The sequence below is a fragment of the Pollicipes pollicipes genome, unplaced genomic scaffold (assembly GCF_011947565.3).
Source record: "Pollicipes pollicipes isolate AB1234 unplaced genomic scaffold, Ppol_2.1 Scaffold_4740;HRSCAF=5597_pilon_pilon_pilon, whole genome shotgun sequence".
NCBI lineage: Eukaryota > Metazoa > Arthropoda > Thecostraca > Pollicipedomorpha > Pollicipedidae > Pollicipes > Pollicipes pollicipes.
In genome coordinates this window covers 10,073,702-10,100,922 of record NW_023596545.1, presented here as the reverse complement: position 1 = coordinate 10,100,922, position 27,221 = coordinate 10,073,702, and the positions used below count along the sequence as shown (strand labels likewise).

The window sequence follows — 27,221 nt, the reverse complement described above, 5'->3', positions numbered from 1 at the left end:
ATTTTCTGCTGTGGAGCGTCGGAGATGGCAGACAAAAAGTCACGCTTAGATACGGGATAAGATTGCGTGTTTCCGCTGTGTCCGGCAGAAGGGAGCCAAAACCCGGCGGCAGGCGCTGGCGCGTGCTCGTTCGCCTCCTCCACCTATGCGGCGCTCTGTGGAAGTGCACGGATCGCCCGTCCGAATGGTGGACCTGTGTAGGCCGTGACTGGACTAACAATGAACAGACCTTTCAGCAATGGGCTCACAGTCATCTTTTGGCCGCTGAAGAACCCCGGAGACCAACTGTCTGCACGAAACGTGGTCACTGTGCTGTTTTGACTAAACCAGGACTGTTCTCCCTTGGCGTGATCACCGGGTCTCGATCCGGTTTTCTCCCTGACGTCATCACGCGACCTCGATACTTGTGCTTCCTTGACGTCATCACGCGGCGTTTATCTCGTCTGGAAAGTGGCAGGCGCTTGAAGGCAGTCGCTCTTGTTTGAGTTGGCCAAGGTGACAGCGCTACTTCCCTAACGCGCTGCAAGCCATACGTTGTGGGGTGTCCACACGTCGGTTTGTGACTCCTGTCGAAACTACTTTCAGATGTTCGGAAATTATCGATGTTCATAACGCATTTTGGAGGTCATATTTATTATGGAACTCCTCTGACATGTATTTTAATCCTGCACGACGTGGTATTCAGCGCGGTTGGAATATCAAAATAACTCTGGTCCAGCAGATGCCACGTACCATGCGACACAACAGAACGACAGAGCCCTCTCAAAGATGCTTGGAAAATGCACACTCAGAGGCTGTGGGCCCTCTGTCATGTACGGAATGTAAACTGTCGGGACAGCTGAGGTGCACCGCATGGTAATTTAGTTCTCGACTGACGGCCGCATGACGGGTATACCGTGTCGTGATAACGTGCCTTAAAATGCAGGCATTCGGATGCTGGTGTACCGCTAGAAGGGAAGGTATGCACTGTTTCAACACACAGCCTTGGATGGCTTGACACGAAGTGCGCGCCTTTCCGTTAGCCGGTGCGGGATGAATGCATATGCGGGTAGCGTGAACCAAATCATTTTATCACAGACTTTGCCTCCATGCAGGTTAGGACAGGATAAAGACGAAACGGGCTCTCCAAGACACAGCTCACACAGCTCACCTCTAAAAGACCACGCAATAAATACTATACGATAGATGAACAGATGTGAAATTATGAATGATACACATACACTCATATCTATAAAAAAATCATCATCAGAAAGCTGCGTCAAAACTAGCTAGGGGTTTGAAACAGCTACGTAAGTTGTTCATTTCAAAATAATGTAAAATACAAAGTGTAACAAAACTTAAGCTTAGGTGAGAGAACCATCACGTAGGGCTACTTCGACCCGAAGTAGGCATTTCAAAAACAGGTATTCAGTACTTAACCACCAACTGGCGTCGTACAGGGTTCGCGCGGTGTTTTCAATTCCGTACATAATTTCATGACGGTCACATCAGATAACAAGTTCACTAAATTATGCCGTTACAGTTCCCACCAACCACCACCAACGTTTCGCGCCCGACGTCCGGCATGGAAGCCAGTCTTCGTGTTACTGTCAACAGATGGCAGTAGCTGGTGGTCGTCCGCGTCCCGTTCGCACGCGGTCCGCTCAGTTCGAAGGCTGGAACAGGACGCACGAGAACTGGGTCAGGGGAAGGTTCTAGGTCTACAGCGTAGTGCCAGTGCACGGTAGAAAAGCAGGCCCGATACAGATACGACCCGTGTCCCGGACCGCTCATCGCCCAAAGGACGATCATTGCCAAAAGTCACTACATGCTGCTGACGGCAACGGCAAGTGGAGTTGCACAAATGGGCGAGGGACCTGCGCTCGCGTCCCTGCTGATTCATCACAGCACATAGAGACATTCATTGAAGGCCATATATCATCTCTGGACGAAGGTGTCCTGCAAACAACACTGGAAGCCCGTTGGTAAGGCCATGCGTTTCACGAGACTTTTGGAGTTACCTTGAACGGATAAAGGAAGCTGGTCACCGTGTCCGTGGCGAATTCGTTGGTAGCGGTACACCGGTACAGGCCCATGTCAGACCACTTCAGGGTATCGAAGATAAGGTCACCGTTCGGCATGAGCTGAAACACGGCAGAGCACGCTACCTTGCATGACGCTGGTGATTCAGAGGGCCTGCAGTGCACTTTGCGGCAGTCGTACAATTTCTGCCGCGCCCCATTTAAGGAAATGAATGCTTAAAGCTCAGAGGAACAAGAGCAACCATGAAGCATGATGACTAAGGTGGGCGTAGAGTAACTCACACACAGCTGCATCATCTTGGGTCTGCACAAGCTTCCAGATTTGGTTTGCGCTGGAAATCCCATGAACTTCGCTACATGCTTTATATTTCAGCATGAGAAAGTTCATGCAGTTGCAAATCAACGTTATTCAAACAAAGCTCCAGCGAGAAGAGCTAGAGCAACGTGCTGATTTAGTCTATAACAGATCGTGCCGGCAAAACACATTCGACTCGATCGGAGCTGGTAGGCGTGGGTTTTGTCTTTTGTTTATGTTTGGCCGGAAACTATACAACGTTATAAATTGTACCTGCTCCGTGCGTGAAGTCTTGTACACACACTAAGTACAACGGCGGCAGATTCTTGCTCCCTACCCATTTTGATGCTGTACATCACACCTGCTTCGCAAAATGTTAAGGTTACGTTAGACAGGACACGTTGAAAAATATCAGAGAGGTGGCTATGTTCTACGCCTTACGGATAAATTCGGCGAAAAGTGTCAAAAATGACGACAAAAATCCCAAATGCTTCTCAAAAAGGACGAGTTACTATCAAACTTCGTACCAGTTGTCCTGTTAAGTGGCATCGGTGATGAGTGCATGCACTCAACTCAGATGTCACAATCTCAGAAAACCTTTGTGTCTGCGTGTGATGTGACTCCATATCTATGGCGCGAGTGTATGCACTGGCACCCACACATTCCATACACCATGTGCGTACCTCCTATGGGTGTGCCCTTAACCTATTTATTTATTTCTGCTGCCGGTGTCGTTTCGAGAGGTGCCAGATGTAAAACATGGGAAATGGTTTCCCACTGAGAGATTTTGGCGGTGTCGTCCGCCATCCTTCTTGGGACATACCTACCGCGTGCTCCCAAAATACATCATATTAAATTTGAAGATTAACAGAAATCAAGCACGCGATCTTGATTATTTGATATCTGTTGTTTTATATTTACATCTTGAATATTGCACATCAGATCACGTTAAACATGCGCTTTTATTTTCGTTTTTGCAGAAGCATATTCAGCCGCAGGTATGGGACACTCAACGACGGACAAAAACACATTGTCCAATTCGACCCCGAACTCGTTTTAATCGAATTCTTTCATAGGCCGCTCGGCGGAGCACCCGCCCGATCTCAGCACACTTCATGTGAGTATGTGGGGTGCCTCGAGAATAAATACGCAAATAAATAGCAACAACTCTGTGCATCCAAACCAATGATCAGTGCCACCACAAGCGGGACGCGGTCGGCCTACGCACTCGCGTGGCCAGGAGGCGAAAAGACTGGCCACTATGTGTGCTGACCGGATGTGGGTACTTGGGGCACGTGGTCACTATGTGTGATGACCGAACTTGGTCATCACGTCACGTCACGTCAAACTTGGGTGGTGGTTCCATACTGCATATGAAAAAAATCGATATACATTACGCCATGGATAGATCTTCAAACTTCTAAAATTGGCTCAGAATTGAAGGAGTTATGAACAAGACAAGTGCAATGCATTGTTTAGAATAGAGGATACCTGGAACCTGTAACATGTTCCAAGCATCAGGCGTTACTTTCCTCAGAAGTCAGCCTGGTTGCGACATTCCAAATATGAAAGGAAATTGTATCACCCCGTCATCCCTATGGAAGATTTACGCCATGCATGTCTAAGGCATAATGTCGCCATTACTAGCCCAGCTTGGGCAGAGTTATAAATATGTGGAGCCCCAGCGCTGTCGCCTCTGGGCAAATCTGGGCGGAACACCCGTGATCAGCTGCTGGTCATTGGGTCTATTTTTGTCGAGAACTCTTAAAGCGGTGCTGCAGCCTGCATGAGAACTGCTGAGCTGGCACGAAGTTTTATCCTCTCATCTGGCCTTCCCGACCGTAGTCGATCACGAAGCGCTCAATGATTTGGACCCGATCCATAAAGCCAAAATTAGCGTTGCGAAGAAGCGTCGCCTGGGCCAAAATGGGGGCAAGAATACGGCAGCATCGGTCTTCCGTGTGTGCGCCCCAAAGAGGCGACCTCTGCGAACAGCGCTTTCAATGGCATGTTTTGTCGGTGACCCTCTCGAGTGAAGGCCGAAGGCCTCAAATAGTTCCTGACAGCCGCCTTGGTTGACGGGCACGGCGCTTAACTTTATGGGCGATTTCCGCGTGAACCAAGGCCACGTTCCGGAACAAACAGGCGGCTGCGACAGCACCCATACCGTCAGCCTGGGGTCATCGTAGGTGACGAGCCGGTCGTCCTTGTGCCAGGTGACCTGGGGTGCCGGGAAGCCAGTCGTCTCGCACACCAGCCGGGCCCGCTTCCCCATCCTGCAACAGGACCACGCCCTCTCTGTGTCCGGATGTGGAGCGGCCCCAGGTCGGCAGCGGGACAGTGTCGTCACGTGCCACATCTGGCCGTCCCGTCTGCTGCGAGATGCTGAGCGGCGGCGTCAGCACGACTGCGAGGACGCCACCGAGAGGTGGCAATCCATCAGAGATCGTGGCCAGCGCCAGCTGAGGAGCAGTTTGCGGATTGTGTTCAAAGAAGTTGTTCTTTGCGGCTGGTTGCTGGGATGCGAGCAGCCGTATCATAGTATGATAAGAGACTTGAGTGTCTCGGTTTGTCTTGAGTGTCTTGATATGTTAATGAGTGTCTGGCAGAACTCAAAGTATGGAACTGTGCGAGACATTCATTGTTTGGTGCATTGCTGCATATTCATGGGCTACGTATTCATTCTGAACTCCTTCCCAATGGGTGTACCGTTAGATCCACGTTGGTTGAGTACATCAGTTAATCGAAGCATTAAGGAATATCAAGACGCCGTGCGAACTTCCCTATCCTTGGTTGTGAACAGCCATCACCGGTATCACCGTCAGCGGCGTAGACATTGCTGTTCTCAGCTGGGTCTTACGACACACCAAGCTGCCAAGGCTACACGATGTGACCTGCCCTTCAACCTGGCGGGAAAAGCGAGCTACGAGGGGAATCGAGCCCCGTCCCTCTGGTTTGCCACACGCGGGTGGCTTACCAGACTTTAATACAAAACCTCTGCGTAGGCGTCAGTCAATCACTCGCCCCACACAAGCATCCATAGCGACAAATTCATGCATCCCTGGAATTTACGTCTGATTGCTGCATCACTGCAACCCAAAAGGTACAGATGGCATCTCTTGAGCACAGGTAACCACCAGCTAAATATCCGGCTGGTGCTGACACTACGCTATCATGTGCTGAATGAGTCACTAGCACCTTGACGCTCCAGCAATGCGCTGTCCGCTTAGTGCATGGGCTTGAAATGCCACCGACAGTCACCGTCCGATTGGCTAGCGACAATGGGAGGGGAGGGGGAGGGGGCAGGGAGCGACCAGCCGTCACAACGAGGAGCGGCCGACTGGCCACCGCTCCCTGCGACGGCTGGTCCCGCCACTCACATTGCCAGCATTTGCGATCTCCACTGCACGATCCGGGCCGGCGCCACGCGCATGTCCTTGACGCGTTCGCAAAGGGCCATGCCCTCCACGCTCGCCGGGTCTGCAACAGGATACAGCGCCCCGGTCAGTGCGGGCCCGGCACATCGGGGTCACAGAACGCAACATTCGCCGGAGGTCATAGCTGCACAGTCGCGGTGCTTACATGTGAATGTGGCTTAGTAACACATGACGCCGTCAGGCCAATCATGTATTGCGATTCTGAGCACGGGTTCCTCCTCGCCAAATGCGTCATTGTCGTTGGGTTGTATCGTGACGGTACTTGCAAAAACACGAGGGCCTCTTCAAGGCTGCGGCTCACGACGGATGCAGGCAAGAGCAGATTGCATCTTAAGAGTGCGATAAGCCTAATCATGCGAATGAATGCATGTATGTCACCTTTCGCAGCGATAAGCCGGCGACAGCGGCGCCCCTCCCCCTCCCCGTCCACCCACGCTCTGACGTCGCCTAGTACGCCAATCGCCGGCGCTCTGGAGGTCACCCCACTTCAGGGTGACCGCTGGCGGTCCGCCACCTGCGCCGGCGGCCCGTCTGGACACGCCGCGATACGGCGGCCGAAGCGCGGCCGGACCAGGTTAGTGTGGGCGGCGCGGCGGCCCCGGCCGGTGGACCGCCGGTGCCGCGCGGCCACCATGGGCGCTGCCGCTGGCGCGGGGGGCTCAGCACCGGCAACAGCGGTCCACTGCCGTTTGTGATGCTGGACCGAGGCGTTTCCTTCAAATGGCTGGTCGTTGTTGTTTTTATTGTGTTGGAATATACGAGATAATTGTTTTTTGACTGTTGCTAAGTTCGAGCAAATATCCCATTCGCTGCAGAGTTGCCCACAGTTCGACGCATATGGATAGTTTATGGTTTGAGGGTATCTGAGGGTATACTGAGATATATAATCATACTGAAAGCCATCACGGCAGGGAGACACGGATCAAAGACGAACTTATGCGGAACTGTGATAACTTATCCCTCAATCATTTGAGTCTGTTCTCTTCAACTGCTTTGGTTTTTTGCTGGAGACATTCTGTGGAATGTCTCTAAGCATGATGGCATTTTGTGATATTCATCAGATCCATCGCTTAGCGTCATCCTAACATTTTCCACGAGCTCTGGCCTCGTCGCTGGGGCTGGATCTGCTGATGGAGGGGGAGAGGATGTGGGCAGGCCGGTCCTCGGCCTCACTCACCGTCCACGAGCAGCTCGGTGGACGCGCTGTCCACGCTGAACGCCGTCTGTCCCTGGCACGTGTAGATGCCCTGCAGCAGGCGGCGGGGATGTCAGAAAACCACCCCGGCTGCTTTATGGCGACAGAAGCAGCCGGGGTCCGGCGCGGCTGGGGGCGGCGCTACAGTGAGGAGTTGTACACTGTTTTGTGCCGGGATGAGATCCGGATGTCGCTGCTGACAGCGCCGACCGCGGGGCCGGAGATCGTCCTTCGCATTTATTGTGATGATATGGTCTATATGTACGCCTCGACGTGGTCCCGTCATTCACGTGTGGGAAATGTTTACGATGAATGAAGCATTCATGTGCGCTGTGTTTTGCCCTGCATTCGTTGCCAGGCCAAATAATCAGAACGGAAGTTGCTTTCAATGTGACTTCTCGTGCATTGTTCGCATTGACACCTGACAGACACCGGGTCAATGTAACGTAATGACTTGACCTCGCACCTTGCTGTTTGTAGAAAAGCAAAAGCCGGCTTAGCGCAAGTTTTTGTCCGGTCTCCAACCAGAAGCAATTATCCAGTCTCGGATGTGGCCTTAGGCCATCGGAGCGAATAAACACATGCTGTTTACTGATCATTGTTCAAGATCTTCGCATTGTAACATTTAACAGTTGTTCGCATGTAACAAGATGTTCGGGAGCATGCCATTGCAGTGCGTGCGTGGAACTGTGAAGTCATTGGAGGACTAACGCCCTCGATGCTTATATTTTCATAGGAACCACGAGCATTGTTTACATTGAATGAGTTGAAACAGATCATTTAATCATTCAACGTATGTGGAAAATATCTAAGGAAGGACGAAATGTCAGAAAATGGTCGGTGCTGCAAAGCTTCTGAAAAATAACGGTGACGCTACATTAGTTTTAACGAGGGTTCGCATATTCGCAGCCACACAGGCACATATCTTTCTCCAGCAAGGATCGGCGTTGCTATGGCGTTGCACATAGATGATCCAAAATGTGTTGAGCGGCAATCAGTGCTAATACCTGGAATCGTCAAAGACAGACCGAGGTGGCCACCAAAGTTTCAACGGCCTAACCATCCGTGAGCCCTTGACACTTGAAGTGCCCGGCCCAATAGAAAGAAAAGTCGCTGAGGTCAGGAGATGGTTCAAACAGCTGTCACATGCGGCTGCAGCAGGGAGGGGCCCTGCTCGTCGGCGGCAGCGGCAGCAGCTGGGAGATTCCGCAGTCGGCTGCAATCGGGCGCACGCCCGGGGCACAGCTTCGTCCTTGATTATGCCGTTTATATCCAGTGTCAGACGTCGAATCTCTCACTCAATCACTGCACTTTCAGAAATGTCGGTGGCGGCTTAATCCCATTTCCGTCCACTGGGAAAGCTCAGCTGGCAGTGAAGCAGCGCCGGCTACCGGGGGTTATGCAATATTCCGGTCATGCATCCTCCTAGATCCGAGAGCGGCACGTGACTTATGTAAGAGCGCCCTCTGAAGACAGCCGATCTCAAGGCATCGTAAACTGATCGCGGGTCGTACTTTTTCGTAAACACAGAGTGCGACATAGTATTCACCAGAGTCGCACGACTGCCAGACTTCCTGTCGTAGGCAGCACGCAGAAATGTCACATGCTGGTCTGTTTATACCGTCTGGTCAGGCGACGATTGTAAATACGTGCTGCGCCATCGCTTTTCGTGCAATCAATCGCGTCCGGCGCGAGTTTCACGAGCGACAGGAAGGGGGAGGGATGTCGTCTAAACACGTTGGAATCTGTAAGCTTGAACTGTGGAGGTCGACTGATTTTGCCTTTCGGAGGAAATCGCGCAATTATTCCCGTCAGGACCGCGAGAGGGTTCACCTCGCACGCCGCTGAGAAACCAAAATGGCATAGTCTGAGGGCACCGAACTTATTGCGAGCGCCAAGTCGAACATCACGTGATGCAGCATCATGCACACCTCGCCGGCCCTCTGGTGACATACTGCATGTAAGGCGTGACAGACCCCACTGGACACAGCGGTGGCATGTCAGAAATAATCATGAGCTTCGTCAAACTCATATATCCGTTCGCGCCTAGAAGCATGTGCTGGAGCCGAGACGGCTGACTCAGTGCACCCGGGAGGGCGTGACAGTGGCGGGGTCAGCCGGTACGCTCGTCGTGCCCTCTAGCCCGCTGTCTGACTCTGGCCAGGTCACACGAGGTCATCTCGTGTCGTCGATAGGCACCTCGTTTCAATCCAGTGATGATGTCAGGTCAGCTGCTGCTGCCCGATTAATATCACCTAGCTTACCTCTTCTTTGCCTGCTTTGCAGCAAAGCAAGCAGAAAAGCTTTGCTTGCTTCGCGGCTGATGAAACAAGGCGGCTTACCGTACACTTTTGCCTGGTCTTGGGCTAGATATAAACTCCGGATTTAACTTAAGGTTCGGCCGTGCCCCGGATTCAACTTAAGGTTCGTCGGGGCGACAAAAAGTACTGCCAGCCGCTCCACATCAGCCGCGAGCGGCGGGCTCCGCCACGACAGCCCAGCAGCGAAGGTCGAAGAACCCGCGCGATCCCGCCGGCCGATACCAGCTTGGCATGCCGTCGGTGTACGGTACAACAGCACCTAGGTGTAGGCGGTGTTTGTGGCTGACGGCCCGCTCGTGAGCTGTGAGGTGACGCGCCGTCTGTGGTGCTGACGACGACGCTGTGCTCTTGCTCAGCGGGCCGACGTCTGCCGTCGCAGCGTAACGGCTGCTCACGACAGTGACCGCCAGAGGTCGTTGGGCCGTGGCAATGCGAGGTCAAGGCACTGCCTTATGAAGAGCTCTGCATTCACGCGGCCACCAGAGGCGCCATTGTTTTGCAGAGATAGGAAGAGATGAGGAGGAGCATGTGAGGAGGCCATTAGAAGCCAAAGGAGCCGCTAAAGGGTCTCTTGTTTCAATTTCGCACGCCCCCACGTCCTCAAAAGAACACTTTTCATAAATGCAGTGACTGAATTTTGCCGAGTACGACGTCACGGCGCCGGCCCCTTGGCAACACCAGCAAAGTAGGTGTGACCATTCCCATCTCGTGCGGAGCGGGTCGTTCCGAGCCGGTCCGTAACGAGCGCCAGCCCTAGGGGGCCGCCCATGGCCACCGACCTGCTCCCGCGGGGTCATGCAGTCCAGGTATAGGCGGGCGTGGGTGGCCGCGCGGGTCTCGCTCGGCTCGCTGAGCAGCGCGTCCAGGCTGTTGGTCTGCTCCTCCAGATTTTCGGCCAGGCCCGCCTGGAAACGAAGGGTGGACACGTGACGCAGCGGCCGGCGGCGGCTTGGAGGCGGCGGTGAAGACAGCAGAAGAGCTGCGCGTGCCGCGGAGGCGGCGTTTCGCCGCCAGACGCGGGGCGAGCGACGGCACGGCGGCGGCGAGCCGGGCGGAAGCGGTGCTCCCGGATCGTAGTCAGTTGCTGTGTGCAGTCCCTGAAGCCCACCGGGTGTCAGTGCGGGTCCACGGGGGCCGCTCCAGCCGGTGCGTCCGCCCGGAGACAGGGCCAGCGTGCAGACTACATGCTGCGACAGACAGCGTGACGTGCACGACACAACATCTGACTCGGATCGAAGACGAGAAGTCTGGCGCAAGTTACATCGCACAATCGAGTTGTGAAAGGGTTAAGCTGCTGTGGAAGCTCAAGCTCACATAACATTGGGTGGGATGATCAGCGAAATAGGTTGGCGCGCGTTGTGGTAGCATTCTCACATCAGCACTAGGTAGTGAGTGGATTAATTAGTCCCACCGGCTACCGCCCAGATCCCTCGTCAAATGACTACCGGAGAAAGCCATTTTGAGCCCCCTCGCTCCAGGAAAGAGTGAGGACAGCAAAAGGCCAGGTGGAGCACCGAATTCAAATATTGTTCCCTAAGGGTTCAGCACTGCATGAATAAACGACTGATCTACCAGGCATGCATAATGCGTGTTCAAAGAGCCTCCCGACATGCAAGTACGCGATGTGTATCGGATGCGCATTAAAGCGCAGAACACAGCGTGTGGCCGCACAGCTAATGTTACATTGAGAGCGATATTTGTCTCCCGTCCCCACTGCTGACAACTGACTGCGTTGGAAGACCTGCAACATGAGCTCTTTGACTGCGGGAGGCTCGAGTAAGCAGTTGATGAGACGGCCTTTGATGTCAACCATTTCCTCTGGAGGGATATTCTTTACCATCTACCTTTGACTGGCTGTTGATGGTGCACTCATTCAGCAACGCTCTCTCCAATAGCGAGAAGCTGACTGGCTTTGGGCCGAGGGCTTGTTGAATGTTTCTATCTAGACCGGTGGCCGCTGACTGGTCGTTGGTGGCGGACCTGTTTCAGTGATTCTCTCCTCGCCACTGGTCGCTGACTGGCCGTTTGTGGTGGGCCTGCTTCAGTGATTCTCTCCTCGCCACTGGTCGCTGACTGGCCGTTTGTGGTGGGCCTGCTTCAGTGATTCTGTCCTCGCCACCGGCCGCTGACTGGCCGTTTGTGGTGGGCCTGCTTCAGTGATTCTGTCCTCGCCACCGGCCGCTGACTGGCCGTTGCCGGCGGACCTGGACCCGGTGATTACACGCATGCCCCATTACGCGGCGGCAGCTGTCCTGTTATTACGCGCAAGTGGCACGGCGATCTGTAATGACCACGTAGCGGTCGTTACAATAGCCGCATGAGGGTCATTACGCACGATGAGGGGCGGTTTAGCGGCTTGACGAGCCATCGTCCACTTGTTGCACGCCGGTTAGTGGGCCGCCCGAGAGCACGCGCCCGGGTTGGCCACGCTCGCGGCCGCGCGCACTGGAGTTCACGGCGCCGACGGCAGCCCCTGATCCTTCGCATCACTGACAGTTGCTGCGCCCCCCAAGCCAAATCGGGCATTTGCATGTGGTTCAAACAATGTCGGGTGTCATGTAATGACGTTCACTTGCATGGTAGATTGCATTGTTCACAGTCCAGGTTGTGAGGTATATTATTGGCTTCAGGACTTCTTGGTTCTAAAACGTTGGTTTCTACTGCCAATTTTGATGACTTCGCAGTGTATGCTAAATGTATGCAAGTTGATACTAACTATGCGTGAATTGGTATGCGCCAATGAAAGGGAGCGTTTGATCTCGGCTGGCATACTGGTCGGGTGAGCTGACAGAAGCGTGTTAAAAAATATACCATAACTCTGCTGTAGCTTTTTCCTTTCATCCTTTCATACCCCAGATTATTATATTTTAATGCTAGACATCTATCAAGCAGCTGGCTTTAAGAAATCGTAAGGCATCAACGACAATCAGCGTGGAAATGAATCAAAACACACTGTACCTAAAACTGTTCCTGCTCCGTTGGTTTATCAGATATACGTGCAGAGTCAGAGAAGATGTACAGCATCTACCCGCGGGGTCGCCACGCGCGACGAGCGGTGGCTCAACGGTTCGTCCCTTGACCGCGTGCTTCCACGCGCCGACCCTGCTGACCTTTCTGAGCAGGTGGCCGTCCTTCAGCCAGTCGACGGAGGGCGCCGGCGAGCCGGAGAAGGCGCAGTGGATCATCACGCTGTCGAACTTGTTGACCGTGTCGAACGGCGGGGGCACAGTGATGGGCCTCACGACACGGTCCCGGCCGACGCCTGCCGAACGACGCCAGCACGGTCAGCCCGGAGACGACCGGAGCTGCCACATCATCATCAGCCCGCTCCGGCCAGAAGGCGGCGACAGCCAGGAGCGCCGGCCGCCCCGAGCACCGCCGCTCCCGACCGACGATCCGTCCGGTGTTAGGTGTGTGAGACCTGGGAGAGGCTGACCGCCTGGCACTGCGAGTGGGTTCGGGAACTGACCGCCGCGCGGGCTCATTAACGGTCGGTGAGCTGGAGACAGTACAACCGCTGCACCTCCTAAATCCCTTCAGCAAAAATTATATCCGCCCCGGAAATAGAACGACATGTGTTTCTTCTACGAGAGCACTCAAGATCAACGCACAACGACCCTCCTGATCGCGACTGCTCTCTGGGCCTCTCCGGGGCGATAAAGCGGTCGACGCCAGCGGCCGTCGAGCTGCAGGAGGGTCCTCAGCGCGACGGAGGGTCCTCCCGCTTCCGCCCGTCGCGCCGTGACGTCACCTGATTGAGACGACCGGGAGCGGCGCAGACGCGCGTGGTCATGTCCGGCGGCGAGGGCGGCGGTGGCCTGCGGCGGAGGTCACGTGTCAGCAGTCTGCGCCGCAGGCACCGCGGGGCGGCGTCACGACCGATTCCCCCCCCCCCTCTCCCCAGAGGGCAATGACTTGGTTGCACGCCGCCCATTTACTCTAGAGTATATCCGAAGAAAATGCTGGAAACCTGGCGGAATCAAAGGATTGAAAGCTACAAAGTGATGTTCTGTTTGAAGTTATGCGGTGGCTACATCGGGTTTCGAGGGAAGTTTTCCGAAGGCTGTCGCGCTGTGGGCACGAATAAGTGAACGACCACCTTAGTGCCACGACCATGAGTTGTGACCTTTGAATATGCCCACTAGAAGGCTATTAACCCACTAATGGGCTGAATGATTGATAGCTGCGAGCTGTGCTAGACAAATGCCGGTGCTTGAATGCTCACTGAGACTAAACAACAGAATGACTGATCGACCAGGATAATTGCACATCTGACGGGATGATTTACGCATAGCATTAACCGGCCTGGAGCATGCCTGGACTGGCGTCATTCCCGGCCTATCGATAACGCCCTTCGACGTGGGGGACTGGTGACACCTCTGGATCGCGCGCTCCTGCGCGAAGCACACCTGCGCAGCGCTCGGTGGCGGTGGGGGACCACTTACCGCGGACTGAAGTCGGCCGGGCACGGACGGGTGTGAAGAGGCGCTCAAGGCACACGTCCAGACCACCAGCAGGACCGGCAGGCACGGCCAGAGGCCCATTCTGAAACAGTCCGCCGCACGGGCACGTCGGTCAGTGGCTGACGCCGCGTCCGCCCGGGACAGCCCCGGCTGTGTGACGCGGCGTTACCGCGTGTGACGCGGCGCTCGGGCGTTGCCGGCCGCTGGGTGACGCCCCCACTCGCTCAGCGCCGCCACGGCGACGTCCCAGATGTGGGAAGTCACTGCGCTGTCCTGGCGGTGCGTTAGCCAGGGGCACGCAGCAGCGTTTGTGGCCTTGAGGTGGGCAGACCTGCAGTTTCGCTGGCGCGTGACTGCAGGTCTGATTTGGAATCACCGGGGGATGTGGGTGCGGCCGTGCCTCGGTGCTGCAGTTTGCGTGTCGTTTTCTTATTTTTTCATGTGACTTGTCACTGAACGTATAAAAAACACACTGGCAATTGATATTAGTGTTTTTATGAATGTAGAATGGTCAGTGGGTGTTTGATGTGTGGCGGTCCTCCGGTTTTCCTCAAGCGGGCGCGTTTTTGTGGCCCTACATGGTTTTCCAGACTCCATTGTGTCCACATACAGACTGAATAGGGGGCGCGTCGATTTTCGTCGAGACAGAGGTATTTTACTCCAGCTAGTTTCCGCCTACTAAAGCCAATTTCGGCGATTGCATGGCAGTGTCAACGTTTTGTGCACATAGTGCTCTGGAGAAGGGCCTCTTACAATGTTTCTAAGGCAACGTATCGAGTAAACTTTCCTCGACCAGTCGCTGGGGCCCCGCGACTCGTCTGGGGGGGGGGGAGGGGGGGGGGGCCTTGAGGCCTCGCGAGTCTTGCCGCTCTGAATCAAAAGGAATGATGCAGAAATTCCAGGCCAGGCTGATTATTCGCAAGGGGTCTGCTGCTCATTCCCGTTTCCGTTCATTCGGCGCTGCTTAGAGTGAGCTGCTGAAATTGACCGCAAACCTGCTGAAGATAACTTCGGTAACCTCGCCGCCTGAGATTGGAGCGGCCCAGTTCATATTCAGTGCATTGGGCAGTTTCGAAGAAAAGTAATGAAGCTCCGGATAGTGTTATGGCGCAGGCAGGTAGTAAAATAATTTTTTCAGCTCTGTATATTTTTGTGATCTGGGGTACACTGATGTTTCCGAAACGTTAATACAGAGTGAAGGGACTATCAGAGTTAAAAATTTGGTTGACAACAATTGAGGAATAGCCCACGCAGATCGAATCAGATCAGATCAGATCAGATCAGATCAGAAAGCCCGCCCACTCGATCCCCTCTGAGTATATCGGAGACTCCGCCATTGTCGTCATCAGCTCCGGACACTCGAGTTGATAAACAGTTCGTTGCAACGCACGTGGGCCTTGGCCGATCTGCAACATTAAAAAGCCTTTTGAAGCAACAGTGTCTAACTACCAAGGGCAAAATGAAAAAAACCGAGCTTGCATCTTAATCCCGGGTTCCTGATGTGTGTAAGTCACCAGTTTGCACAGTCTACGACTTGTTCACACTGTTTTATGTAATCGTTTTGCATCGCCCAGTTTTTGCATTGTCCAACATTTCGCATATCCACATTTAAAGTCTGTAACTGGTTCCTCTGTATCTGGTTCCTCCTTTCTTTTTGCTTCCATGCGCTGATCTCTTGCCGTGGTTCGCCAGCTGGATCCTAGCTTCTCAGAGTTGATAGACGGACCCCGTTTTTGGGGGCCTGGGACCTTTGTTGTTTTGTTGGCTTTTCTTTGCATACACCATCCGCTTACTGCCGTCCGACATTATGAACTCGTGTAAGGTCTGTTCGCAGCTATACAACGCATCAAAGCTTTCGTCACGGATTGTTTGACCACACGTCTCCGCTGCTGCCTTGTTCCCTGTAACTGACGACAGTAATGTATAAGTTTGTCCTTGTGGATGCCGCAGTTACTGACTCAGTGTCGGCCACATGATCCTAAGCTGGCTGTCATATCACTCTGCAACATGCATAGATGTGCGCTAGCGTCTGTTAATCAATCAACTTAAAGCCCTCTGAAAGCATTAAGGATTACCATTTGTCAGCCGAGAACGGGATGGTAAAGGAAAGCCGGTTCCTGACACTGAGATGAGTCACTATCTCTATCGCCAGCCCGCAGCACCACACACGATTACTGCGTGCTTTCGCAACGCCGGTGCAGTGACTGACGTTCCCCCTGACCCCGCCCCGTCCCCTCCAAAGATCCGGCAAGCGGCGAGGCGCGTCGGCGGCCGTTGGGTGCGCTAAGAGCATATCTGGCCGCGGCGACTAGCAGACGGGGATGCATTCCGGTCCTGGAGATAGTCACGAGAGATCGAAGATAGGCGGAAAGGTGTCATACGCTGCTCTGCTAAACGGGGATCAGTCCCAGTCCCGCAAAGTGATGCGTTGCCACATCGAGACGAGGGGCGTTCCTGCTCAAGACCGGATGCCGTGTGGTTCTGTGTCTTCTGCTCGGGAGAAAGCGCTCTTCTGGACGGGATTTTGCCCTGAGGAGCCTTTCCGAAAGTTCCACACAGCGAAGGTCCAGCCAGCCTGGCCCAGCACCGGTCGGCCCGGCCCTCGAACACCGGAGGCCAGCAGCGCCGACAGCGCCGCCTGCCGGCCCTGGCCTGCGCTCTGACCGTCCCGGCTGACCTGGCATCCCTGTCGCGGCGCGGCGGCGCTGTTGCGTCATCTGACTTCCGTGTGCCGTCGCCGGGCGGCGGCGGCGGCGGCGGCGGCGGCGGCGGCGCTGACTGGCTGTCTGATGGCGTGACGCCGGCAGTTACCTGACCGCCCCGCCCCCTCTGGCCGCGGGGTGGGGGAGCAGGCTATTAGGCGTGCCGGGCAGGAAGGATGTCGTCAATGAGCTGGCTGCTGGCTGGCGGCTAATCGCCCCTGGCCGGGGCTTACAACCAAGACGTACGCTGCGACGACGCATGCCGGAAAAGTGTAAGGCTGGTGACCAAGTCCATTCATTCTCGAAGCTGTTGCGTACAGGAAAAGAGCCAGTGCGTCTGCATTATTTGTGTATCGGATCATGATAGCTGACTACGACGTTTAAAAGATAACAACCATGAAAAGTGCTGAACTACGTGGCTAAAATTTCACGTTCCGCATTGTTGGCGCGGCCCGCCCTGTCCTGTAGCCTCAGCTGACATTGACAAACCCTTGCCACCTGCCGCATACCATCCCAGTCAGGGGTAAACAGCAAGCGCGTGTAGCGACTAGAACCCCCACCCGGCCACGGGCAGGATGAGAGGCGGGCGCTCCACCCGAATTGGAGCCGGGGGGATCGATAGAAGAGTGGGAACTGCAGGATATGTGTGGCACCAGTCTGACCAGGCATCAGCGGGAAACCTAAAAAAGGTCACATTAGCACTAATTACGATCCCACAACAAAAGGTCAACTGATTTCTGGGAGTCAATCCTGACGTACCCTAGACTGAAGTCTGTCCCAAACGATGCGATGATCCGCTGCCAGAGGCGTCCGGAAAACGGACGACTGCTGATTAACAGCAGCAGAAGCCACTGGAAATAAACCTTCAAAACAGACAACGTCAGTTGAAGCCAACCCCAAAACCAGATCTCCCACACCCACTGATGCTGAACCTTCGAGACGCGGCCTAGCAGCCGTAGCAAACTGATTCAGTTGCTATAATATCTGGACTGCGGAGTAATTGTAAATGTCGCACAGTGTAGCGTATGTGGCTGCTTGCTCATTCATTTTTGTATGGTTGTTATGCATAATTTGCATTCAAACTCATTATATATGTGCATATAAATATGTATGTACATGCATGGTTATGTCCATATTCCTACAAATATATATATATATATATATATATATATATATATATATATAATATAATATAACATGACCACAATGATTAATTAACCATAACGTTACCTAAACCTGCGCCTGACACTCAACATTTTCTCAACAATTTTATTATTTTCGGCAGGGCAAATAACGCATTGGATGTATGTGGTTCGTAGCTCTGGATGCCCGGTAAGGTGTTCTTTATTGGAGTCGTCATAAAAACACGCACTGCAATGCAAACTTGCAAACTTGCAAACTCGCATGCAAACTTGATTGCTATCGAGAACGCAACATTGGAGAAATGAACACAAGATTGCGGATGGAGACGTTAGTGCAAAAAAAACACCTCGAGTTTTTTCTTGCCTTGTTCGGACGAGCTGAACATCTACTTTCTCTGGTCGCAACGTAATGTGTAGTGGGCATTATCGCATACATCGCGGCACATAAGTATCCATGTAAAACCAAAGATGAGAAGCGGCATGTGCAGCCTGCAGGTTTAATTGTCATTTTGCATCAGCAACATGGCGGTGATGCTGTCTGATGCACCCTCATGCTGTCGCCAGGTTTCCCGCTAAAACTACGTTGGGGCGACAGACTGTTGCAATGGGTTGTGAGGGCGGAAATTCCACAAGCATTCCGCTCCATTGATGCTACTACTCAGCGTTCCAAGGGGCGGACTCCCAGGCGCTTGTCCGACCGACCGGCAATGCCACGTATAGTGCGACAAACGCCCCCTGACACGTCATCGCGGGGTTCGCGTGCTCCCGCATGTGCTCACGGGGTCATGTTTAGACTCTCTGAAACTTGTCGGCCCCACTCGCTCGGCACATACCTTCTGACGAGGCCTGTGCTTAACGCAGGAGGAATGAAATCTGATTCCATAATTGACTCCGTTTGAGCCCGGATCGGATTAGGCTTCATTGACGCTTGGCTGAATCAGATTCTGAATTCATTGGCAGGGTTTACGATGGCATTGGAACTGATTCCATTCTGCTTTCAAAGTGTCTGACTCATAAAATAACTCATCAGCAGTCACGAAGTTGTTTACGTGATTGGGTTACAACTGCACATGATGAGCTACCCAGCTAGTATTTACTGACATTGAATGTAAAAGAAAATATTGGAGCTATCTTCTCAGTAAATGGAGGTGTGGTGGTCGGAGTGGGGGGTTAGAGTCGTTAAGACCCCCCTTAAAGTTCACAAAGTTTGCTTTATTACCCATGAATTACTCATACCGCCAAGCTGTTTCAAATATATTATTAATCAAAATCATTTTTAACTTATAATGACAGCCCTTAGTCCCGTTCACGTAGTTTCAGTGATCTGACGCATGGCTTCCTCAGTATCTTCATCCCCAGAAAGTTTTGCGCCCACCCAGCCATCACAAGACCAGGACGGGAAGGGTCCGCCGTTTGCAGTTGGCACCACCGTATCTCACACCTCGACCTCGCACCGAAGCTGCACTTCAAGCCGGCCAGCCCGCGCCGCGAGCCGCCGGCCGTGCTCGGCAGACGGCGGCCCTGAAGCTCCTCTTCCGCTTGGTGGGACTCCAGCTCTTCCGATCGGCCAGCGCGCGGAGCGTGAAGTAATAGCCCGCCGGCGGTGAGGCCGTCTGCCGTCAGAGTTTTCTCCGGCGCGCGGCGATGCACGGAGGCGATCGGCGAAACTCTCCCAGTTGGGCTTTAAGCCCACGATGCACTTACGTGTTAAGAAGTTGGGCGTAGTCAGATCAAACTCATGTAACTGTAGTCGCTTATACCGGGTAAACGATGATTCATTCTTTCATGAGGTCAGCGATGGTCTAATACAGCCCTACCTGCGCGCGTCATTCCTTTAACGGACAAACTACCTTGCGAACATTATCAAGCTGGATGACTTTTCTGCGAGTCAGCTCGCCACAGCCTTATTAATGGATAACTTACAACGACCGTAATAATAACGGTATATGATGGGGCTCTCATGGATTCGCTCAAGTCTTGCGCGCTGGTTTACTACCAATCTGAACTCACGCAATGCAACGTCCGCCAACTACATATGTATTACGAGCTTTTGAAATACCCCTTTTTGACCCTCGCCTCACGGAAGTTTTTCTCACCCTCACCTGTGGGAGGGGCCGCAGAGCTCCCCAGAAATATCAAAAGCTTAGCAAGGTGGAGCCAACAGGAAAACGGAGGTGAAAAGCTTTCGTCTAATTTTAGCATGTAGGTGTGCCTTACCAATCATTTATGTTTACTTTGACATGTCAGTTCAGGCCAAAGTGGTAAAAAAGACTTTATAGATCCTCTTGTTAGCTCAAGAATTAAGCGTGCTATTGAAACAAAGGAGGTCTCATGGAACAGCTTTTTAAGATCTCTTTTCTACCTGACAATCACCCATAACCCGGTGGCCAGGAGCGTCCACCCCTCGCTAACGCGGCACACAATACCTACCGCTAATAGGAACTGAAACGTTGCAGGACCACAACACTCCAAGCTACGAAATGGGAAGCCTGGTAAACATGCCGAAAGCAAGCGTAACAAAAGGGATGAGTAATTCAGGATTAAAGATGCTTTGATAGTATACGCTAATCAGAGGTGATTAAAATCCGCCATCTTTAAGGATAACAACTGGCGGACCAATCATATCATTATCCGGTTAGTGGAAAGTTACAAAACAACGGTTGGTTAACATGCTTCAGAGTATCAGGGACAGAACAATATCCTGGTCTTGTTGTGTGCATACCGCCGCCTCAACCCCGCCGGCTTAGCAAGCTTGTTGTCAAAGGAGGGCAGATATGCCGGCCTAGCCTGTCGGGCGACGTCGCGATGAGTTGGCTGAAGGCAAACTGTCGGAGTAACACCCACCAGCGTGCATGTCCATGTGTACACACGCCATTCACGTGACGCATGCGAGTATTGACACCTTCGACCTGCGATACGTCATGTCAAAAGGGTGAGAGCGGCTGTTACTCCAGCCCCTTCAGCTATATCACTAACTAAACAAGCCACATCAGTGAAAAGAGCAGGACTAACAGGAGAATCAGGGGGATAGAACAGGGCAACAAGAAGGTCTTCCGAAGCCCAAAGATATGTGCTATGACAGATTAAATCGTATGACCTTCAAAGAGGTGAAGTCTGATTACAAAAGTCAAAGTTGCTTCTGTACTTCTGCTATTATTTCGATAAAGGCATGTTCCCGAAATATCAGCCTACGTATATGTCCATTCTCCCGGTTTTTCCGAGGAATAAGGCTAATACCGCTGTCTTGTCTGGTTTAAATTTCGAGAAGCAAGTAAAAGCCTGGACTCGACAGCACTTGTACTTGCGTTATAACGCGACATATATCTAAATACGTCTGCGTGCGACTGGTGGATGGTATCCTGATCACCGTGATGTAGACATCACGGTGATCACGCTTACATCGTTATTTACATACTTACCGTGGTGTGTTAATGCTCGATCCCGTTTACCTGAGGCTCCCTTGTTCTGCCACGCTATGTTATCGCTATGGTACCCTGCATATTTGACTAGCTGTGAGAAAGGAAATGCAAATGGTTTGCTACCCTTAAAGCATCCCGAAGCAGTAGACCGGAAACTGTACATTGTATGTCAGTTGCGCTGCACTGCAGATCGGCATAGCAACCTAAACACAGAAAACAATAAGTACGTCGTCAGAGCAGGCAGAAATTTGGCTCCCGACAGGTTGTCTGCCCGTTGGTGGTAATGCAAAACGAATGCTGGGTGTGCATAATATGTGTTTAAAACATTGAAATTAAGCGAAAACCCGGCGACCGAGTCAGATAAGACACATGGGTAAACTAATTCGGCCGTCAGCAGCGCCAAAGGCTGCCGCCACAAATACGTAGAAGTCGATAGACCTTTAAGACTGATTAGCTAAAATTGTGATGGTTGCCATTCTTTACGGAAATATTGATGTTGACATCTTTGACCAGCGTTGACGCCTGAAGTACAATCAGCAAGAGTTCTATACTATATGCCTCTGGCATATTGGCATATATGGCATATATATATGCCTCTGGCATATACTCTCCACTGGCATATTGAGGGTTTACCGGTCGTCCGTTCTTTGCAGAGTTTATCATATTTGTGATAGCATCTGAAGGTGCCACCGTCCTTGAACGACCTGTCGCGTCAAGAAAGACGCGAGACCAATTAAAAACCATTTGTAACAAACGTTCTGTACAAATTGCAGCACAGTGAAAGGTCTTTGGACAAATCTAGCATATGTTAACATGCATGTTATTCTATATGCACAATCAGTGTTTGGTTTTCTTCTTTTTCTTATGCTTCCAGGATGGCATTGGCAATGTCAGGGTACAAGGTTGACGCTCTGGCACCATCGCGGAATTTCCCAATGGATTTTAAGAAGCCAGCAATGCGTACGCGTTTGCTTTGCACGCGAGAAGATGCGGTTGACATGCGTCACCAACGCCGTAATGAAATTCCCAATGCATATTGATTCCAGTGAGTAGAGGAGTGACGTCCCCTTGTCCAAAGAGTGACGATATTAAGCAGGCGGGCTGAGAGTTTTCGTGAACAAAACTGGGTGTTACCCGGCTTTGCTCTGCCAAACAAACAAACCACGAGAACATCGCCAGCACATTCTGTTTACCAAGGTGAAACAGCTTTGCCTAACCTCAACGGGGCAAACGGCCAACGCCGATCGTATTTCAGAGGGAGCGGAGCCGTTCGCCCCCCTTGGGGACGGGTCACGAGGTGACCTTTGACCTCGTCCGAACAGCGACGACCCCGTCCACAGGCGGCCCGTGTCGCGACTGACCGTGCGGCGGTGGCGGTGGCGGCGGTGGCGGCGGTAGCGGTGACGGTTGCGGCGGTGGCGGCGGGGGCTCCGGTCTGATGCGGAGGACGGGGCGCGGACGTGCACTGTGAGACCGGCGGCGGCGCGGGAGGTGATATAGCGGCGCGGTGCGGCGCGACGCGGCGCGCAGGCGCCCCCGGCCGCCACCGGGCCTGCGCGCCGCCCCGCACGATCGGTAGGCATGCCGAGTGCAGGACATGCTCGGCAGGGATAATGACTGGCCGCGTCGCACGATTGGCAAGTACGCATGCCGAGAGCAGGACATGCTCAACAGCGGCGATGACTGGCCGCACTGCACGCAGTGGGTAGGTATGCTGAGTGCAGGACTGGCTGGCCGCACCGCACGATCAGTGGGTAGGTATGCCGAGTGCAGGACTGACTGGCCGCACCGCACGATCAGTGGGTAGGTATGCCGAGTGCAGGACTGACTGGCCGCACCGCACGATCAGTGGGTAGGTATGCCGAGTGCAGGACTGACTGGCCGCACCACACGGCCGGTGGGTACGTATGCCGAGTACAGGACATAGTCGACAGCGGTGATGGCTGCCGGAAGACTAACCAATCGTGGGCTTTGGCTCCAAATAAAATGGCAGGAATCAGAACAATAAGGTACAGAATATTGCCTAAGTCAGTGCTGATTGTGGTTAGCGCCATGCAAGGTTGAGCAATCCACAATACTTCAAGGCGGTATCCTTGCTTCCGTTAACAACTATTAATAAAATATTCGGATCACATTTACTTACTTCGGATCATATCCGCCGGTAACGCACTTGATTTGGCGAGGAATTGCGGGGAGGCAACAGAGAGCGTTATCATTATTTATATTGTTCTGGAGCGTAAGTGGACGCACCCAAACTTATTCGAAGCCAATGTCAATGCGTTGTGGCCATGGTTCTGTCGTTTTCAGGGAACACGTATCAAAATGCATCGATTTTGAGTGAGTATTTGCCTGCCACTCTTTCTGTCCCTTATGGCTTCGTCTTTTTATGTTCAGGCTACAACGACCATAAATCGAGACCAGTTTTAAAAAGGTGACATCGACCCTATCAGGCCAATTGGTGACGCCGTCATAGATTATACAGTATTATGCTGGCAAAATCCAACAGGTGACGTGCGAAGCTTGGAACTGATCACGGCAGAATAATTAAAGAAATGGAGTGTAACAAGAGGCAACTGGCCAGAGATTTGCACCAAGTTGCGACACTCATTCCAAAATAAGAAGACGTCTCGCTCCTCTCCAATGTTCATTGCTCAAAGTGCGATATTTTGCATCACCATGGCCTTGACAGGGTTCCTATGTGAGAGACAAGCATCTTACTTGAGAAGTAGGGTTAACTGCACGGCATTGTATTAGACAATACCAAGCGTTAAAGTTCTGTCAACAACTAAAAAAGATGCGAAAAAGCGCAAATATTCCAATTATACCACGTCTGTTGGAGATGAGTGCCAGCGCTATGGAATCACGGCCTTCTCATCAGTCTAAACAAGAATGGGTCGAGCCATCTTCCTTGACAGGAGCATCCATTTTCGCCAAACCGTGCTGCTTGCCGCTGCAAACCGCATAGGGTGGCGATCACGCGGGTCAGTGAAGCCGACTGAGCGGTGGGCGCCTGGCTTCCGGAGATACCCACCGTATGGACAGTTGACGTTGATACCAGCCCTGCTTATGCCCTCGCTCTCAGTATTGATTCCTTGATAGGGACGGTGACGCGCATTGAGAAGGCTTGAGGTTACAATGCTCGAAGATTAAGGATGGAACGCAGCAGGGCACCCTTCGTGTCATATGGTGGTTATGCACAAATGCTGCTGTAATTATAAATCTTTTGATGACTGCATCCATCCGAGTGAGTAATACTGTCGCCACCAAATTACCACTGTTTCCGTTCTGGCAGACCGACTCAGAACAGTGCTTTTAATAGTGCTTATAATCGCTGCCAAATAATGTTGCAATTTGTGCGACAGCCCAATCTTCCATCCACCACTCGATGATAGCAAAATAAAGCATATAGGCTATACCGTACTTGGTTTTGGGAATCATCGGATTACGCGGGAACTCGCTTAACCTCACCGGAGTTCAACGAAGGACCAATCGTGAACGCGCCTTCGACGTCATTGAATTGCAACTACTCTTTCCAGAACCATTGGTCTGGGCCCTGTGTTAAGTTATTGCACTACAACTCTTTGTTTGGCCGCAGTGTGGCACTTTTCCTGTCACGAACCATACTCCTGCATCGCTATGGCAGGAAAGCAACTATGACTCGGGGTACGGGTTGGGGTCAGAATGCTAATTTTGATCGGCCTTCAACCCACTGGCCACGCGGCAGCGACTGAGAAGCCGACACACAGCCCGCTATCACTTCGTGTGCCAGCGGTGTGTCATAGCAAACGGCAGATAATCCCGGCACCGATAATATACATTATCTGTATCAACAGGGGCCCGAGTGACGAGGCAGTGGGATGTTACGAGATTACGACAGGATACCAAGCAAGGGGAATCAGTTACCGTGAGACAGCGTTTCCCAACCCCCTTTTGTTCCATTTCTCCCGGAAGATGGGCTGCACTGTGATTCCGCAAACTAAGCCACCAAACAATTAACCAAACGGTCAAACAGCTAACATAACGTGTGCATTCTTACCCCTCAATGTGGATAGAATCATGCAAGCGGCTGATGGGTCCAGATGAGCGCTATGCACAGCAATTATCCTTTCCTGCTGCGTTGCATGGAGGAGCCTCTACCCTTCCATAACCATCACACAGCCGAATGTTATATTTTATGTGGAGATGATCGCTATAAGCAAGCTGTTGAGGGTGGCTCACTGCTTACGTACTTCATTATACAACGCCTATTGATGTTTTCCTCGGAGATCTTTGGTGATCTTGGTCGCAGATCTTGGAGTGAAAATGAGGGCATGTACGAGCGCAGAACATGATCAATACTTGGCACGCGAGTGCGCCACCATTGCAGCGCGGCCAGAGATGCGACTGAGACCAACCGCAGGTCAACCGACAGCTGCAGAGTGACGGCGTGCCCGCTGATGTCACGCCCGACATGTCGACGTCCTCCCACGTGGTCCCAATCCCAGCTGATGTCACGCCCGACATGTCGATGTCCTCCCACGTGGTCCCGATCCCAGCTGACGCCATGCCCGACATGTCGATGTCCTCACACGTGGTCCCGATCCCGGCTGATGTCACGCCCGACATGTCGATGTCCTCACACGTGGCCCCGATCCCAGCTGACGCCATGCCCGACATGTCGATGTCCTCCCACGTGGTCCCGATCCCAGCTGATGTCACACCCGACATGTCGGCGTCCTCCCACGTGGTCCCAATTCCAGCTGATGTCACACCCGACATGTCGATGTCCTCCCACGTGGTCCCGATCCCAGCTGACGCCATGCCCGACATGTCGATGTCCTCACACGTGGTCCCGATCCCGGCTGACGCCATGCCCGACATGTCGATGTCCTCACACGTGGTCCCGATCCCGGCTGACGCCATGCCCGACATGTCGATGTCCTCACACGTGGCCCCGATCCCAGCTGACGCCATGCCCGACATGTCGATGTCCTCACACGTGGTCCTGATCCGAGCTGACGTCACGCCCGACATGTCGATGTCCTCCCACGCGGTCCCGATCCCAGGTGATGGCATCGCCACATCGAGACGGCCGTCATGAGGCTCCGCCGGGCCCGGCCACCCGCGGTCAGACGAGGCGGCGCGGGCCAGACGTGCGATACCATCGGTTGCACAACGAGTGACGGGGCGGCCGGGGGCGCGGCCGGGGGCGCGGCCGGCTTTAGGCCTCAGCTGGCAACCAAGTGCAGGTGTACCGAGGACCAATAAGTTCTGTCTCGGAGCTCTGTTCCGGACTGGACAAGCGGATGTGCCAGCACCAATCGTGATGTTATCATGCTGCAGTAGAAGCAGCACCAGATCGCAGTATTGCACCACTGCAAGAACGAAAGCCTGAACATACCATACAAGCATAGAAATGATGCAGCAGATATTTCAGCTCAGGGGGGCTTCCACATAAAACGCGAGCATTGAGGAGTGAATGGATATCATGAGGTGGAATTCAATCACCATTTACAATTTTGCATATGTATATTTACAACCGAGGCCGCAGGCGCAGGCTGGTTTTTTTATTCAGACTACGAACAATTTGCCACTTGATCAGCCCAGCCTGGCCTGGCCAAGTTGTCACGCTTTCAAGGCGTGTAAAGCTGTTGTGTCTCTAGAAGCTTCCATGTGAAGCTGCTTTAGAAGTCTTTGCAATCACTGATCGCACGTCCCTGCAGGTTTCAGAAACTTCAGAAACAAAAAGAATGGATATCATGAGGTGACGTAGGTGAGTATCGTAGTGGTGAGTGACGTAGGTGAGTACATGAGGTGAGTATCATTCTTTGAAAGTTTTGCCTCATATTTTCAGCATCTCTCTGCAAGCTATTTTATCAGACGGTTTGTTACGCGGCGTTGAAACATCACCACTATTTCATCTGTTCATTCTATTAAAATCAAACAAGCTAAATTTTCAAGTTTCGTCAAGGTTAAGGGAGCTAAGAAAAAACACGAGACCGGTGGACACCAACAAGAGAGGAAACGTGCAATCGCGATGGTAAAAGAGAGACTAGATGGGTTCCAAAAGCTCATTTGGTTAGAAATCCAGCTTTCAAACCCACCCACCCGTGGCGGGGTGTGTTCGAGTCGCTTTGGGTACTCGTTATTTGACTTTGACACATATGGTCTGTGGCCGGGGGCGGTGCTTAAGGCCAGGTGGCATCAGAGAGCAGGACAGACCGTGCCGACGCTAGCATGCTACACT

At 52.8% G+C, this 27,221-nt stretch overlaps 2 protein-coding genes across 2 annotated transcripts; both read right to left on the bottom strand.

Annotated features, from left to right (window-relative positions):
* Window positions 1-625: 625 nt before the first annotated feature.
* On the bottom strand, window positions 626-22,398 carry LOC119098722 (zwei Ig domain protein zig-2). Its single transcript, XM_037221732.1, has 10 exons — window positions 22,357-22,398; window positions 13,715-13,814; window positions 13,021-13,087; window positions 12,380-12,531; window positions 10,049-10,174; window positions 6,931-7,000; window positions 5,697-5,796; window positions 4,484-4,592; window positions 2,001-2,123; window positions 626-1,655 (listed from the first exon to the last, which is right to left on the bottom strand). The coding sequence occupies exons 2-10, from the start codon at window positions 13,811-13,813 to the stop codon at window positions 1,644-1,646; spliced, it is 858 nt and encodes a 285-aa protein (XP_037077627.1). The 5' UTR covers window position 13,814; window positions 22,357-22,398; the 3' UTR covers window positions 626-1,643.
* Window positions 22,399-24,696: 2,298 nt separating this feature from the next.
* LOC119099024 (embryogenic cell protein 40-like) lies at window positions 24,697-26,008 on the bottom strand. The gene is made up of 2 exons (XM_037222071.1): window positions 25,405-26,008; window positions 24,697-24,704 (listed from the first exon to the last, which is right to left on the bottom strand). Exons 1-2 carry the CDS (start codon window positions 26,006-26,008, stop codon window positions 24,697-24,699), a joined length of 612 nt encoding a protein of 203 aa, XP_037077966.1.
* Between the last annotated feature and the right edge of the window lie 1,213 nt (window positions 26,009-27,221).